Genomic DNA, 17473 nt, shown 5'->3' with positions numbered 1-17473 from the left:
TCGGCGTGCACACGGCCCAGCCACGCGCGGAAATGCTGGGCTCTGTAAAAGGATCAGGGGCTGTCCTGGGGAAGCGCCCGCCGGAAGCCGGCCGGCGTGCGGAACTTACATCTGATCCATCGAGCGGGTAAGTTCTTAAACAAAAAAAAAAAATCTTTGAAGTTTAGCATCAATGGTGGTAGTGAATGCATCATCTAGAGAAACCAAAATAACTTTTTTCTGTTATCTGCATTTCTAAAAATGTTGTCCAAGATTGCACCAAAGACTTCAAAATCTCTACATTTTCTTTAGCATACCTGAGTTTGTACCAAAAGGATAATGTATTATTATGCATTAATTTTTTTAACACTGTTACCATTGAATCCTGTGCGAATATGTGTACAATTTGCAAGGCTATTTTTTGTATGCAATATCTGCTCTGCAAATATATGTAAAACTGTTTAATATTCAATTGGTATGTACTCTTCAGATGTTCAAAAGAGAGAAAGGTTTCATTTTCTTTATAATAAAGAATGTCCTATTGCAACCAGACCTTGCTTTTTCCATTGCTTAAATATTGGGTTTTCAACACCAGGGATGAATTCAAGATTACCAACTAATTCCAGTAATTCTGTGGCACGAGGATTTATATTCCATTCCTTGCAGGAAAAAATGCCATGCCAGTAAGACCATCCTGATTAAAATATGGGAGTGCAAATTACTTTGTAGGACTGAGCCCTTCATATGAAGTACATTCATTTCTGAGTATGGGCGGCTGGTAACTTCTGAGATAAGGTGGGGAACTTCACATTTGTAATGGTGCGAGTACCATTCCCCACAGAAGCATAGTTGGCAGGCCATGTTATACATCCGGAAATGAGGAAGTTGAAGACCTACATATTTTTTAGATCCCATGAGACTGACATAACTTAATCTAGGCACCTTTCCCCTCCAAATAAAATGTGTAACCATCTGTCGTAACTGCTTTACATCCTTTTGCTTCATCCAAATGGGAAGCATCTGTAATTTATAAAATAGTTTAGGCAGAAGGGTCATTTTAAACAATGCATATCTACCCATTAGTGACAGTGGTAGCTTTTTCCATGCTAACAATTGATCTTTCATACTTTCTATTGTTCTAGTTATATTCATTTGGTATAACTGAGACAAATCATGAGGTATCCAGACCCTTAGATACTTGAAAGCTCCAGATCATGAGAGGGGAAAGGTACCTTGCCAAGTCAGTTTCAACTCGTCTTTTATAAGATTAATTTTTAAACCTGCAATGAGACCAAACTGTTCTATCAAATTCAGTGTCCAAGTGAACATGAGGGGTTGGTGAAAAACAAAAAGCATGTCATCTACGAACAAACAAATTATATTCTCTAGACCCCAAGCAAAAACCTTTAATATCCGTTTGTCTAATTTTGATAACCAAAGGTTCTATTGTGGAAACATACAAAAGCAAGGAAAGGGGACAACCTTGTCTTATTCCTCCTTCTAGTTGAAATGGACTGGAGATTTCACCATTAATCATTATGCTAGCTTCAGGGCCAAAATACAGAGCACGTATCCAGTTTACAAAGGTGTCTGGAAGATCATATTTTTGTGGCAGCCAGAACATGTATGATCACTGCACATTATCAAATGCTTTTTCCGGATCAAGGCTGATGACCAGGTCAGACAGATTTAGAGCAGTACCAGACCAGAGCACTTAATCAGCTTGCGTAAGTTATTAACACTATTTCTACCTCTCACAATCCGGTTTGATCCTCAGACACCAGTATTTGTAAAACTCGATTGAAACATAGAAACATAGAAATGACGGCAGAAGAAGACCAAAAGGCCCATCCAGTCTGCCCAGCAAGCTACGCAGTTTATCCATTTTTTTTTTTTTATCTTCCCCCCCACCCCTTTTATTCTCCCCCTCCCCCGTCACTATTGGCTTCCAGCACCCTCCGGCCCCAATTCCCTTCCACCCCTCCACTAATGCAGAGAGCAGTGCCGTATTTGCATCCCAATGAACATCCAGCTCAATCAGGGGTAGCAACTGCCGCAATAAACGGCCACACCCCTGCCCCATACTCTTACCCACCTCTGTTTTGCTTGTTTGTTTTTTGTATTTTTGTTTTGGTTTTTTTGTTTTTTGTTTTTTTGGAGATGGCAGCCCTCCAACCTTCCGCTCCGTGAAGGTGGAACACAAACCACTGGCATCCCGCTCTGTGAATGCCTCTGTGGCTACTGCCGCTCCATGCAGTATTTTGCTGCCTGAAGGTGGAACAACTACTCGCCACTGGCATCCCACTCCGTGAATGCCTCTGTGGCTACTGCCGCTCCGTGCAGTGTTTTACCACCTCCTCTATATTTATGCCCACTAGACTTGATGGATCCACAGTGTTTATCCCACGCCCCTTTGAAGTCTTTCACAGTTTTAGACTTCACCACGTCCTCCGGAAGGGCATTCCAGGCATCCACCACCCTTTCCGTGAAGAAATACTTCCTGACATTGGTTCTTAGTCTTCCTCCCCGGAGCCTCAGCTCGTGACCTCTGGTTCTGCTGATTTTTTTCCGTCTGAAAAGGTTTGTCGTTGTCTTTGGATCATTAAAGTTTTTCAAGTATCTGAAAGTCTGAATCATATCACCCCTGCTCCTCCTTTCCTCCAGGGTGTACATATTTAGATTCTTCAATCTCTCCTCGTACGTCATCCGATGAAGATCCTCCACCTTCTTGGTTGCCCTTCTCTGTACCGCTTCCATCTTGTCTTTGTCTCTTTGTAGATACGGTCTCCAGAACTGAACACAGTACTCCAGGTGAGGCCTCACCAAGGACCTGTACAAGGGAATAATCACTTCCCTTTTCTTACTCGATATTCCTCTCTCTATGCAGCCCAGCATTCTTCTGGCTTTTGCTATCGCCTTGTCACATTGTTTCGCAGACTTCATATCATTAGACACTATCACCCCAAGGTCCCTCTCCTGCTCCGTGCACATCAGCCTTTCCCCCCCCCCCCCATCGAATACCGTTCATTCGGATTTCCACTCCCCATATGCATGACTTTGCACTTCTTGGCATTGAATCTCAGCTGCCATATCTTCGACCACTCTTCCAGTTTCCTTAAATCCCGTCTCATTCTCTCCACTCCTTCTGGCGTGTCCACTCTGTTGCAGATCTTAGTGTCATCCGCAAAAAGACAAACCTTACCTTCTATCCCGTCCGCAATGTCGCACACAAAGATATTGAACAGGACCGGTCCCAAAACCGATCCTTGCGGTACACCACTTAAAACCGCTCTCTCTTCAGAGAAAGTTCCGTTTACCATCACACATTGTCTTCTGTCTGTCAACCAATTTGCAATCCAGGTCACCACCTCGGCCCTCACTCCTAAGCTTCTCGTTTTATTCACCAGTCTCCTGTGCGGAACCGTATCAAAAGCTTTGCTGAAATCCAAGTAGATGACATCGAGCGCTCTTCCTTGATCCAATTCCTTGGTTACCCAGTCAAAAAAGTCAATCAGATTTGTCTGACAGGATCTTCCCCTGGTGAATCCATGTTGCCTCTGGTCCATTAATTCTCCTGACTGTAGATAGTTCACTATTCTCTCTTTCAGCAGTGACTCCATTACTTTTCCCACCACCAAAGTGAGGCTAACCGGTCTGTAGTTGCCAGCCTCCTCCCTGTTCCCACTCTTGTGAAGCGGGACCACCACCGCTCTTCTCCAATCTCTTGGTACCACTCCTGTTTCTAGGGATCTATTGAACAGGTCACACAGTGGAGGACAAGATCTTTAGGTCCACATCTATTAAAGATATAGGTTGGTAGGATCTCGGTTGAGTCAAATCTTTACATGGTTAGGGAATACTGTTATGAGGGCACAATTCATATCAAAATTGAAAGCACCATTGTGCAGACTACATTTATACATGTTTAAGGGAATCACTACATTATTTTTAAGAATCTTATAAAATTCTGTTCCAAATCCATCTAGTCCTGGTGCCTTAGTTAGGGGAAACTCCTTGAAAACCATCAAAATTTCCGACTGGGTTATTGGCGGGAGTCTTAATTTTCAGGCACCTTCTAAATTTGGTGCCCTAAGCACATACCTATGTTGCCTATTCCTAAATCCAGCCCTGCCCCTCTCTTACTCACTCATACAAAAGCAGGCTCCCTCTCTCACACACAACTGTGCCTTTTCTGCTTCTTCAGCTGCCAGTGACCCCTGGACTCTTTTTTTTTTGTATCTCTGGCTGCTGCCAGTGGCCTCTCTTCTCTGGCTTCAGCTACTGCTGGCCTAGGCTACAGAGGTAGCCCAGTTTTTTTTCTTCTTCTTTGGCCCTGCCAGCCTGGGCTCCGGCTGTGACCTGCAGCCTCTCCTCCATCAGCCGCCAACAGGATGGGCTCCAGGGACGGCTCCTCTTGGCCCTTTGTTCTATGCTCAGAGTGTGGGGGCACAGTAAACAAATGTAGAGGTTACACCTTTGATCATGTGACTAATTTAACTAGCCTATCAGGGCATGCCTGAAGCCCTGATAGACAAATCCATCCCTATCAACATCACATGAGACAGTGGGCATGTTACAGCAATGCATAAGCAGTGCTAGCCCCAGAAGCTTCTGACTAGGATGTTCTCATCAGACAAGTGTAAAGAAAATTAATTTAGCAGAAAGCATTTTAGAAAAAAAATGTGTTGTTCAACAGAAGATGAGCAAATGCTGTCCTAAGAAATATCGTCAGCTTATCCTCTTTTGCAAAGAAGGGATGTCAAAGAATTTATTAAAGCAGCAGATGCCTTAATATCAAGTAGGGATGTGAATAATTTTTTGATGATTTAAAACAATCGTCAGATATATTTTAAATCGTCAAAAATCGTTAGAGCCGCGATACAATAACAATTCCCCCGATTTATCGTCAAAAACTCATAAATCGGGGGAGGGGGAGGGTGGGAAAACCGGCACACCAAAAAAACCCTAAAACCCACCCCGAACCTTTAAAACAAATCCCCCACCCTCCCGAATCCCCCCAAAATGTTTTAAATTACCTGGGGTCCAGTGGGGAGGTCCCGGCACGATCTCCCGCTCTCTGGCCACGGCTGCGTTAAGAGAAATGGCACCGGTGGCCCTTTGCCCTTATCATGTGACAGGGCAAAGGTAGCGCCGGCGCCATTTTGGTTCCTGGCTCCCGACGTCACGCGTGCAGGAGATCGCCCCCGGACCCCCAGGGACTTTTGGCCAGCTTGGGGGGGCCTCCTGACCCCCACAAGACTTGCCAAAAGTCCAGCGGGGGTCCGGGAGCGACTTCCTGCACGTGGGCCGTATTGCCAATATTCAAAATGGCGCCAGCGCCATTTTCCCAGGGCAAAGGTAGCGCCAGCGCCATTTTGAATATTGGCAATACGGCCCGCGTGCAGGAGGTCGCTCCCGGTCCCCCGCTGGACTTTTGGCAAGTCTTGTGGGGGTCAGGAGGCCCCCCCAAGCTGGCCAAAAGTCCCTGGGGGTCCAGCGGGGGTCCGGGGGCGATCTCCTGCACGCGTGACGTCGGGAGCCAGGAACCAAAATGGCGCCGGCGCTACCTTTGCCCTGTCACATGATAAGGGCAAAGGGCCACCAGCGCCATTTCTCTTTACGCAGCCGTGGCCAGAGAGCGGGAGATCACGCTGGGACCCCCCCCCCCCCACTGGACCCCAGGTAATTTAAAACATTTTGGGGGGTTCGGGAGGGTGGGGGATTTGTTTTAAAGGTTCGGGGTGGGTTTTAGGGTTTTTTGGTGTGCCGGTTTTCCCGCCCTCCCCCGATTTACGATTTTTAACGATTTAAAAAAAAAACCAAAAAAAACCCCCACGATGATCAGATTTCCCTCCCCCCCCAGCCAAAATCGATCGTTAAGACGATCGATCACACGATTCACACCCCTAATATCAAGTCACCCATGGAAACTACAACACAGCTGGAATCCAGAAATGCATTCAGTTCATTCTACATGCTATAGATGTTAAGCACCAAATGGGGAAAGTAGTTAAGGGGATGAAGTAAAAAAGCACACATGCAAACAGAAAATAAAAATTGCAGAGCCTCCTGCTCAGTGTAGAAGAGCTGAGACTGTTTAAAGTGAATATTTGTTTATAATAATTAGTTTGTATTACTAGACTGCCTTTTGAATTTTAGCTTGAGGCAGTTTACAACATTTTTTTCAGGTATGATCAGTCCCTGCCCAAAAGAGCTTACAATATAAGGTGCCAATGTAATAAAACCCACATTAAAGCCCATGATATTTTTTAGCACAGATCCTTTTACTCATGTGTTAAAAAAAACCAAAAACACATTAAAGCAAGAAGCTAACTGCATTCAAATATCCTATGAGTAAAAAAAAAAAAATGCTAAATGGAAAACACACTAAGTACATGAATAAAGTAAAAATCCATGCTGAAAAATGGAATAATGTAGAAAAGTGCTTTAAGATAGGAGTAAAGTGATCTAGATGCTGGAAATGGTTGCAATGTGTGACCGGCTGTGGGTTCTCATCCAAGAGAGCTTGCGCTTCAGTTTCACTTGCCATGCCCTGCTAAAATCCATTTGGATACAAGATTGTGCCCATGTCGGGATGCAGAGCACCAGTGTGTACTGTTCAGCTGTAGGTGCCCACCCCAGCTGAACAGTACCGATTTGTGGAGGGGGGGGGGGCAGCTGGCTTGAAGGCGATGTGGGAGGGGACAGGATGGTAGAAGCTGGCTAATGGGGGAGGTGATTGTGGGGAAAGACTGTCCTAGGGAAAGAGTGAGGAGCGGACTGTTTTAGTTACGAGTCATTCTGCGTACGCCTGAGCAGTTGGTCTGACCACAGAGCCCCCTCAGACCAGTTGTGTCACTGGAGGGGCAAGTTCCCCTGCACAGGGTGGTGATTGCTTTGTCTAGCAACAGTCTATGGCTCTCACACTGAACTTTTGCCAAAGTTGTCTCCGCATGAAAAATAGTGAAGATCACTGTCTTAGTAAGTACATCCTATATTTAAATTAGGAACTGCACCTTGTCGCATTTGTTGAGGTCCGTCAAACGTAGTTCTTGCAGAAGGTAATTCACGATGTCGCCCTTATTGTTCTGAGCTGCAAAATGCAGGGCATTCATGTCATCCTAAAGGGCAACAGAAAGCAAAGTTAGCAAGAAAAATCAGAACTGACTCGTTGCATTTCGTGAAGTTATGACCAAGCAGTTTCTAGGGTCTTGCCATGGACAGGTGAATTCAGCAGCTTTCGTCAAACAGGCCACCTTTGCACCATTTATGGGAAGAGATCATTAGAAATACTGGAAAGTCATGTTTGATGGCTTTCTAAAAGCCAGAGGAAAAATGTATAATTTCTGGACTCAAAGCCAGGGCAACAAGAAGAACTGTAGAAAGAGAAAAGACAAAACAAGAATAGTTTAAAAACTACAGAATTACATCCAGCAACATACCTCATTTGTGGCCTTCTGATTCACGCCTGCTTTAATTAACATGAGCATGATATCCAGGTCTGCAGACCAGGCAGCAAGATGAATTGCTGTCAGCCCATGCTGCAGACAAAAAACAGAATTTAATTCCCATCAGTACACGCACCGTTAGCACCTTCATCTCACAAACTGATTTCTGCAAGTATTGAGTACAGAAGAACAAAATCAGTTTGAACTTTACATACCGCTGGACTTCAAGATGCTGTCTAGCATGAAAAGGTTAGCTTTGATCCCTCATCACTGCCAACAACTCCAAGGCAAAAGGGGTTATTATGTGGTTTTCTTGTTATTGGTAAATGTGATGTCTTTTGAAATTAAGGCAACAGTTGGAATTTGGAGTAACTAATTTTGTGAATGCATGAACAAAACTGGCACTTCAATAGTGCTCATTGGTAGTAACCATTTGTTGGCCCACTCTGCTCTTCTACTGAATTGAGAGCTTATAGGCTCCTTATGAGCTAATGAAATGCTCAGATTGAGTCCAAGCAAGCTCATTGATTGGAATATACATCAATTTATATATTTGTCTAGAAATGCCATTTTACTGACTTCAATTCGTTCGTTAATTTTTATCAAACATTTTACAAAAACAGCCAGAACAGGGTACAGTTTAACTGTTAGGAACAATTGTCTTCTGTTATTTTAAATTTAAGGATCATTAAAATAAAGCCTGCAAAAAAACTCTACCAGCTAGAAGCATGAGCGGGATCTAGAGGTCATCAGATATGATGATCTTAAAGTGGTCAAACAGGTGGATAAAGTGATGGCAAAAGTCAGCGATGCCTGGCTGCATAGGGAGAGGAATGGTCAGCAGAAAAAGGGAGGTGATAGTTCCCCTGTATAAGTCCCTGGTGAGACCTCACTTGGAATATCGTGTACAATTCTGGAGTCCACATTCTCAGAAGGATATAAACAGGATGGAATCTGTCCAGAGGGCGGCTACTAAAATGGTCAGTGGTCTTTGTTCTAAAGCATATGGGGGACAGACTTAAAGATCTAAACATGTATACCCTAGAGAAAAGGCAAGATAGGGGAGATATGGTAGAGACATTCAAATGTCTCAAAAGGTTTCCTTCCATAGGAAACTAGCCTCTTTCAACAGAAAGGAGGCTCTAGAATGAGGGGTCATGGGATAGACTGAGGAGTAATCTTAGGAAATATTTTTACAGAGAGAGTAATGGATGCATGGAATGGCCCCCCAGTGAAGGCGAATGAGACAAAAATGGTATCTAATTCAAGAAGCAAATGATAAATACAGGGCATGTCTGAGGGAGTGATGGGAACTGTAAAGCTAAATTAGTTGGGCAGATGGGCAGACTAAATTGGCCATACAGCCTTTTTTCTGCCATCATGTTTCTAAGTATCTTCTCTGGATAGGGCATATACTATTAGTTAATAACCTGTATCGGTTGAAGCCCAATAGTTCACCTAAGGCCTTCAGTTCATCTACACAGGCTTGCATGTTGGTTCTGTGGGAGGCAAGGCTGAAATGGCTGGGTCTGGAGTGGCCTGCTGGTGGAGGAAGTAGAAGCCATTGCTTTGGCAGATTTTGGGCACGATCAGGACAGATGTGGAGGATAGTGCTGGGAAAAGAGTTGGGGGAACAGTTAAACGTCCTGGAAGGAGAAGGAGGAAATTTGTGTTGGTTTGCATAAAGGATGTTGTGTTCTTTTGTGTGCATCTAAATTGTATGACTTTCTGCTGGGCAGAGTGGATGGACCCTTTGGTCATTATCTAGTGTCATGTATTATATATTACTTTGTAATTCTCCAGTTTTTCCACAGCTGTCAATATCACCCACGGTCTTGCAATTAAGGGATATTTCTCCATTTGAATTCTGGCAACTCACTCTTAGCCCCTGGGTGGCCTATATCTCCTCTTGCTTGTACCAGTAGGTAAATAAACAGTTATTTTAACTTGGGGATCTCATCTAATGCAGAGACATGTTGCTGGGAATATTTAAAGCAGACAGTTTCCAAGAAATACCCGTTAAGAGTAAATCTGTGCCAAGGAGCGGTCCAACCAGACTGGTGGGATAGCTGGGAGGCAAGCTCTTTGCTGGGAGGGGGGCCTCACCCCCCTGCCCCTCTCTGAATCCACCCCTAGAGAGAAGTCAGTATGTACTGTCCTATAGCAAGAATAGACAAATATAAAGGAAATTTAAAAAAAAAAAAAAAAAAAAGAGTTAAGCCTTCATTTGCTTACCTTATCTGCCACATTCACATTGGCCTTGTGACTAAGAAGAAATTCCACTGCAGATACATTATTTCCCGCAACAGCAAAATGTAAGGCTGTTCGCTTCAGCTGAGGAAAAAAAAAAACACAGAAATGCAAGAGCTTAGGCATCCTAAACCTTCTTCGGCTGCTTCTCTGGCAGAAGTTCGGGTTGGGCATTGTGAAGGGGATAAAGTACTGAGCTTCTGTTTGTTCCCAGGAATGCAAGATCAATCGAGGCTCATTATAGTGTCTTGTTATAAGTGGCCAGGGTTTATCATGTCCCATGTAGTTTGGGTCACTCAGTTTCATCTACCAGAATGTCTTGATAATACATAACATGTCTAACAAGCCTGGGAGTGATATCCAGGTTCACAAAAAATATGACGTCAATGATGTAGAAATCACTGATTTATCTAATTTGATTTATTGAGTTCTGTTTTAGCAATGACAATTGTTTCCCATAATTTAAAGCACAGTACTCCTTTAGCTGTGTTACCAGTTGCAAAGTAAAATGAACTGTCTTCAGCAAACATGGAATGTGTTGGAAACTGGGCTGAAACCCAGCTGACATGCATTGTTAGAACTTTAAAGGAGCACTGAACTAAAAACACATGGAAAGCCATTATTTTATGTCTCAAGATTGTTTAAGAGCTGCAATGGTCTCCTCAATACCACAAATGGTTAACACCAAGGGAGTTTCTCCCACCACCTACAACTGAAGAGGCCAATAAAAATAGGCTGCGTGTTAACACTGGATGCTGACAGTCAGCAGACAATTTAGTGCATCCGCTAAGAACGTTTTAATTCCCAATACATTAAGCTAATGGTACGTGTAATGACGCACCTGCGTCTGGTCCTCAAGGGAATGCTGTCTTCAGCTGGTTTCTATGCAGAAGACTTAGGACAACCAGTGGATTTGGCAGTGTAGAGGCTTGAGGGCAGTCAGTCAGTCATATCCTGAGCTATTTCCTTTTCTAAATCCCTGGGAATATGCCTTTAGGACTGGCTCCATCTCTGGTCACCTATCACCCCGGTAACCAAATCTCACTTCCCTGAAGCTTACAACACTCACTCTGAACTCTCCATTAATCCCTGGATTTTTCCCAGTCATCACACAGTCACTCAAATATATGTATTAGAACAATTTTATTTCCTTGTCCTTCAGTGACAACACATTTAAGAATTCATCCCAGCACATCACAGAATTTAGGAAATTCCAATGCGCTTCAATGCAGACTTTATCATTTGTTAGAGCCTGAGACAGTGTTAACAGCTCAAAGAAGCAAGCATTAAAACTGGTTACAAAATACTTCCATTAATCTTTAGTAACCACATTCACAGATTAAGGTTCTACAAACACCCCCATCTCCCCATGGGCTCATTCCTGTTTACTTCTTTAATCAAACCTGCAGTTTCTTCTAATGACCATCTAGTTAATAACTGTGTAAACTGCAAACCTTCTAAACCCAACACACAGATCTCCTTATAACAATCTTAGGCCTAGATTCATCAAAATGCTATAAATATAGCGGAAATAGCGTCCTTGATAAAAAAAAAAAAAAAAAGGGCCTGCTAAGGCTAATTTCCAGTGTATTGCATCACAGAGCAAAATACTGAGTCACGCATTGTGTCAGCATGTCACGCATTGCATGTTGCGTTAGCACGCTGTGTCGGCATGTTGCATGTCATTTAACGCTGCACATTTCCTGCAGCTGCCTCTTTGAGGGTTTGTCAGACATTAAAGAGAGAGCAGAGGAGGTTAGTTGTTGGATAGTGGTTGGAGTGAAAGGACTTGAAGAAGTTAATTTCAATCAGTTATTTACTCTCTCAGATAATAGAAGGACCAGGAGGCTCTCCATGAAGTTAGCAGGTAGCTCATTTAAAACAAATCAAAGAAAATTCTTTTTCACTCAGCGCATGGTTAAACTCTGAAAGTCATTGCCAGGGAATGTGGTTTCAGCAGTTAGTGTAAGTGGGTTTTAAAAAGGTTTGGATAAGTTCCTAGAGGTTAAATCCATAAACTGCTATTAGGTAATTAAAAAGCAATTGTAGTTTGTGATCTGTCTAATGTTTGGGTACTTGCCTGGTACTTGTAGCCTGGATCGGCCACTGTTGGAAACAGGATGCTGGGCTTGATGGATCCTTGCTCTGACCTAGTGTGGCATTTCTTATGTTCTTATGAGTAGGAGTTTAGCTAGCGATTTCTAAGTGCAGTGTCTTGTGTTCTGTTGTCATCTGTTTCTCTGTACCTTGTTCTTTTGTCTTCTTTGTTGAAGTGAAAGTTTTTGTCAGTTTGTCCTGATTGTCTGTGTTTGTGTCAGGAGGAGGAGTGGTGGTGAGGCGGAGGAGGAATGATGAGGCATGGTGGTATTCAGTTTTTCTATACTGGCATGTGTTTTTAGTGTAATATCACATCCGTTATAAGATCGGACGTTAGTGCACTGGGTTTTTGAAACCGTCGAGGGTTTATTCTGCAACAGGGCTACTGGAACGCTGATCTGGACTGTGATGCAGTGAGGTATGTCTAGTCACACCCAATGCTCATTCGTCCCTGTTGGCAATGAGCTAAAGTCAATGAGCAAGGAATTCTGGGGGATGTAGTCTTAAATTATAGTAATCTCAGTTTCTCAGCCCTGTTATTCTCAGACAAAGCAAACAAATGCTGCCTTTTTAGGGGCACAGTCCCTTTTCTATGCAGGAACTGCTATTACATTTTAGTATGTCAATGCACTGGGAATTTTAAAAAGCACACTAACCCAAAAAATGTGTGAAAAAATGCTTAATGAACAGAAAAACTTAATTTTAGGAGCATAAACATGCTTTCTGTGCATAAAACATTTATTTATTTTTATTTACTTATTTAAATTCTTTTGATATACTGATACTCAAGACTAGTGTCTTATCGTACCAGTTTACATTGAAACAAGGGGTAACCAATTAACTAGGAAGATAAAGTTACAATGAACAGGGACATTCTGCATAGAAACTTTGTGTACAATCATATTTTATGTTCAGAAAATATGAATTGTGCACATAAACTATGTTTTCTGCACAGAAAATATAACGAGCACACAATAAAAGTTTTCTGCATGTAAATCTTCAGTAACTTGACCAGGAGCACAACTGTAAGCACATTTTAGGAGCATTAATTTTTGTGCACACAACAAAATCCTATTTTATGTGCACAAATCATGTTTTCTATGCTTAAATCCAGAGTACACGCCCCTGCAAGACCATAAGAACATTCCATACTGGGTCAGACCAAGGGTCCATCAGGCCCAGCATCCTGTTTCCAACAGTGGCCAATCCAGGCCATAAGAACCTGGCAAGTACTCAAAAACTAAGTCTATTCCATGTTACTGTTGCTAGTAATAGCAGTGGCTATTTTCTAAGTCAACTTAATTAATAGCAGGTAATGGAATTCTCCTCCAAGAACTTATCCAATCCTTTTTTAAACACAGCTATACTAACTGCACTAACCACATCCTCTGGCAACAAATTCCAGAGTTTAATTGTGCGTTGAGTGAAGAAGAACCTTCTCTGATTAGTTTTAAATGTACCACATGCTAACTTCATGGAGTGTCCCCTAGTCTTTCTATTATCTGAAAGAGTAAATAACAGATTCACATCTACCCATTCTAGACCTCTCATGATTTTAAACACCTCTATCATATCCCCCCTCAGCCGTCTCTTCTCCAAGCTGAAAAGTCCTAACCTCTTCAGCTTTTCCTCATAGGGGAGCTGTTCCATCCCCTTTATCATTTTGGTAGCCCTTCTCTGTACCTTCTCCATTGCAATTATATCTTTTTTCAGATGCGGCAACCAACTCCAGGTTGAGCCCCATAGATAAAACTGAAAATGAAGGTCCCTATTTTATTTTTCCTGGGAATTTCAATGTTATAATGAAAAAAAAAAGCAGTGGAAAAATAACTTTGCCCACTAATCTTTCTCCTCTGTTATAACAGTCATTTTCCCACAGATTTATTTTTTTTTTGCTATAACATTGAAATTCCCAAGAAAAAAATCAAATAAAAACTGAAAACAAAGCTCCCTGGCCCTAGACTAACACTAGACCCAGGAACTTTCCTCTGCCTTTGACCAGGAATTATATTTTGAGCATTAACAAAACCTGAATTAAGCCTACGTACATCTCTGCTTTGGAGGGCGATAGCTAATGCCTTCATTGGCATCAGATTTCCATGCAAAGGGCACTTAAGCAGCACGCAGAGCTTCACATGGCCATTTTCTGTGCACAAAACTCCTTGCTGCATTGGAAGTAAACTATGTGTACAGAAAATGTGCAAACTGCGAGTAAAACTGTATGCTCTGCTGCCCGCACCTTGTTACGTCCGTCCCAAAATCAGTCTGCTACTGACCACCGTGTGCTAAAAGCACGGTTGCTTCTTTGTCTCTGCTTACCTCCCAAAATGATCTGCATTTCACACACCCAAATACATACCAAGTACAAAACCATACAATTCACCTACGTAAATCATCCCGAGTGCTCATTCATATTTTCATGGCAACATATGGAAAGTATATCTGGTCATCAAAACAAACAACCAATATTCAACCGCAGGCAGCATGAATGGGCCCTTGTGTTTGTTTATGCACAGCTGGAGAAGCCAAGCAGCATCAGGCTGGCAGGAAAAAGGGAGCACAGCAGCAGGCAAGGACTACAGCGTTTTCTGGGGTGTAACCTATGTATGGTAAGGAGGTGACCAGGCGATGTCTCACCAGAATTTTTAACACATGGCAGAAGAACTGACGTGAAGAAGATGATTTTGGATGACTTGGGGAGGTGACACATGGAAGATACAAGATTGTACCACAGAAATGGGCAGCATCTTTCCAGGACAAGAGGCAAGGATCCTTGCAGAACAGTTTAGATCATACATTGATAAGAATTTAAACTAGATGAGGGAGGTGGCAGACAAGCTGATTAAATCCGGCGGTCATGCCCAACAAACAAACAAAATGAGTAGTGAAAAATGCAAATGTGTGGTTAATGTAGCCTTTGGGGATTTTATTTTAATTTTGATCTAGCCTATTAGCTAGGAAGAAAATATAGAAGGATTTGCGAGTTCTGAACATTGTTTTTGGAGGGATAGAGAAAAGGTTAGTGCCTATTGCTAGAAGGGAATAAGAGAAAAGAACTGATGTTATCCTGAAAGCAAACTTTGGAGAGTGTTTTGCTGTTGCCATTGTGGATACTGCTCCTAACGCCATAAGAGGCCTGTGTACCCTGAGAAATGACTGATTTTTTTAGATTTTGACTGGCTGCTGGTATCCCCAGATTTTAGTAAAATAAATGTTTTTGAAGAGACCTTTGTGTGACACCCTCCTTAATCCCAAGGTGTGGGTTCATAAGAGGCCCCTGTCAGTACTGCTTATCCCTGGAATAAGCAGCTTGGAATCTATGTACTATTTGGGATCCTGCCAGTGACATGGATTGGACACTGTTGTAAACAGGATACTGGGCTTGACAGACCCTTGGTCTCACCCAGTTTATCAGTTCTTATGTATAATCGAAGAAGCTAGGGGATCTGTTTCCAGGGGGGGGCGGGGGAGAAGACATTTTTGATGGATCTTTCCCTGTCTAGAATGGTGCATAAAGCCCTTGCCATCTGCTCATCAGTTTTTGGTTTTGAACCTAGATAGAGACTTGTGCTCAGCTCACAAACAGGCATCAGGCCCTCCATCATCTTATGCACCCTGAAAGGGGTTTATAGAAATGAATGCTTAAGTGGGTTAAAATAAGACATGTTAATGTAAAACTTTTTTTTCCTCTTTATTGCTAGAAATGTAGACTATTTTCTTTATTTCTGAAAAAAAATAGTATGCATATGCTTAATGTCACCAGAATAGTGACTTATACTGATTTCAGTCATTATTGCAGATGATAGCTGAATGCACTACAGCTATGATTTAATAAGATTTAGTTTACGGTAAGTTTTTATGTTTGGTTATTTATTTATAAACATTTAATACATCATCTTGTGCTTTGTTTTTATGTCTTTTCATTAATAGATTAAAGCAAGCATTTCCTTCTGTTTGAAGCGAGCATCCCTTCGAGTCTGGTCTCTGTGTACAGCTGCTTCACTGTGAAACAGTTTGTATTGGAATTTCTTTGTAGAGTTCATTTACATTTCTTCTGCATAGTTCTTTAGGACTCTGCATTCTATGGGGTTGTAATAGAAATTATGTTTGGCGAATCCTTTAGTTATATGTAGTGGGTTCTGTGTTATTTACAGATGAATATAAATACATTATATAGAGAAACTTTTTTTGTATCAATCAGTTTTGAGTGTATAATTTGGCTGTAATGTTTTTTCTGTAGAGATTTTTTGAGAGAATTTTAAACATGCAAAGGTTTTGTGAAATTGCTTAGAAGTATTTAACACCACTCCCTTTTTATGATATTCATACATAGGGGTGTTTGGATTGTTCAATATTTTATAAGAATATCATCTGCAATACACTAGGGATGTGTATTCATTTGAAAACAAATACAAAAAATGCAAAGAATAATATTTTTGGTTCAGTTTGTTGCACCCAAAACAAAAATAATTTTCGGCTCATTCCGTTTGTGTCATTAAAGTCTGGTAGAAACAAAGCAATTTTTTTTTTTTTAAACAAAGCCAGACAGAGTAAAGCCAGTTGGTGATGGGGATAGAAAGAAGCAGGATCAATCATATTGAAGCAGTTTTCTTAACCAGCCTAGGCTATGCATAGTTTTGTTTTTTTTAGCTGAAAAAAAAAGCAAATTGTTAATTTGAACAATTTATTTTTTTAACTTTCCCCTATTTCAGAGAAAGAAGATATGATTTTGAAGCTCTTTGCCTCAGTGTCAGAAGCCTATTAAAAGTTTAAAAAAGACTTGAGAAGTGCTGTCAGGAGTTCAATATGACTGTGCTGCTCTTTATGCTAGAGTGCAATGTAGTCTGTAAATAGAAGAAAAAACTCTCCTATTGGGGACAATGGAATCATGTGTGGGTTAACACTGTGTGCTGAAATTCGGCACACAGCTTCTTAAAGCACAAGTTAAAAATATTTTAAACTCCTGATGAGGTAAGCTAATGTTATGCTAATGCATCAAGAGTTTAAAAAGTGCACTGACTGGAAAATGTGCACCTAAACCAGAGTTAAAATATGCACTAAGCATAGACTAAATGTACATGTTATTTATTTATATATTTATTTATTTATTGAGTTTTATATATCGTCGTGATTTATACATGCAAAAATTATACTGGACAATAACAGTTTATCACCAGGGGATTACTTTTATTTTACATAAGCATACTAGACAATGTACACAACATTAAATTCACAGTGAACATTTGTGTAAATGGTCCTTCGCATTTACACAAATGTTCACTGTGGGGCAGATTTTTAAAAAGTACGCCGGATTTTAAAGATACATGCGTAGCCGCGCATATCTTTTAAAATCCAGGGTCGGCGCGCGCAAAGTTGCACAAAATCGGCAGCCTGCGCGCGCTGAGCTACGCAGCCTGCCTCCGTTCCCTCCGAGGCCGCTCCGAAATTGGAGCGGCCTCAGAGGAACTTTTTTTTGTCCCCCCGCACCTTTCCCTCCCTTCCCCCTATCTAACCCCCCCCTCCGGGCCCCCCCCCAAATGCCAACCACACCCACTACCCCCTCCCCCCCTCCTCCTCCTACCTAAATCCCCCCCCCCCACCTTGTTCAATGGAGTTACAGCTCTGCCACTGGCCCCCAAGGGGGGGGGGGGGGCGTAACTTGGGCGCGCTGCTGGCCAGGGCCCGACACAGGCCGCCTG

General features: G+C 42.1%; 1 protein-coding gene across 3 annotated transcripts in view; it reads right to left on the bottom strand.

Annotated features, from left to right (window-relative positions):
• The window catches only part of ANKDD1B (ankyrin repeat and death domain containing 1B), a 90585-nt gene that overhangs the window by 62853 nt on the left and 10259 nt on the right, over positions 1-17473 (bottom strand). For all 3 annotated transcript variants that reach the window (XM_029575194.1, XM_029575183.1, XM_029575186.1), the window contains 3 exons: positions 9663-9761; positions 7422-7520; positions 6996-7100 (listed from right to left, as the gene is read on the bottom strand). In XM_029575194.1, coding sequence (XP_029431054.1) covers positions 6996-7100; positions 7422-7469 — 153 coding nt within the window. In that variant the 5' untranslated portion in view covers positions 7470-7520; positions 9663-9761. The remainder of the gene's footprint in view (positions 1-6995; positions 7101-7421; positions 7521-9662; positions 9762-17473) is intronic.

Source organism: Rhinatrema bivittatum, chromosome 1, assembly GCF_901001135.1.
Source record: "Rhinatrema bivittatum chromosome 1, aRhiBiv1.1, whole genome shotgun sequence".
NCBI classification, from domain to species: domain Eukaryota; kingdom Metazoa; phylum Chordata; class Amphibia; order Gymnophiona; family Rhinatrematidae; genus Rhinatrema; species Rhinatrema bivittatum.
The sequence above is the reverse complement of the archived record's forward strand: the minus strand, read 5'-3'. Positions and strand labels throughout refer to the sequence as shown.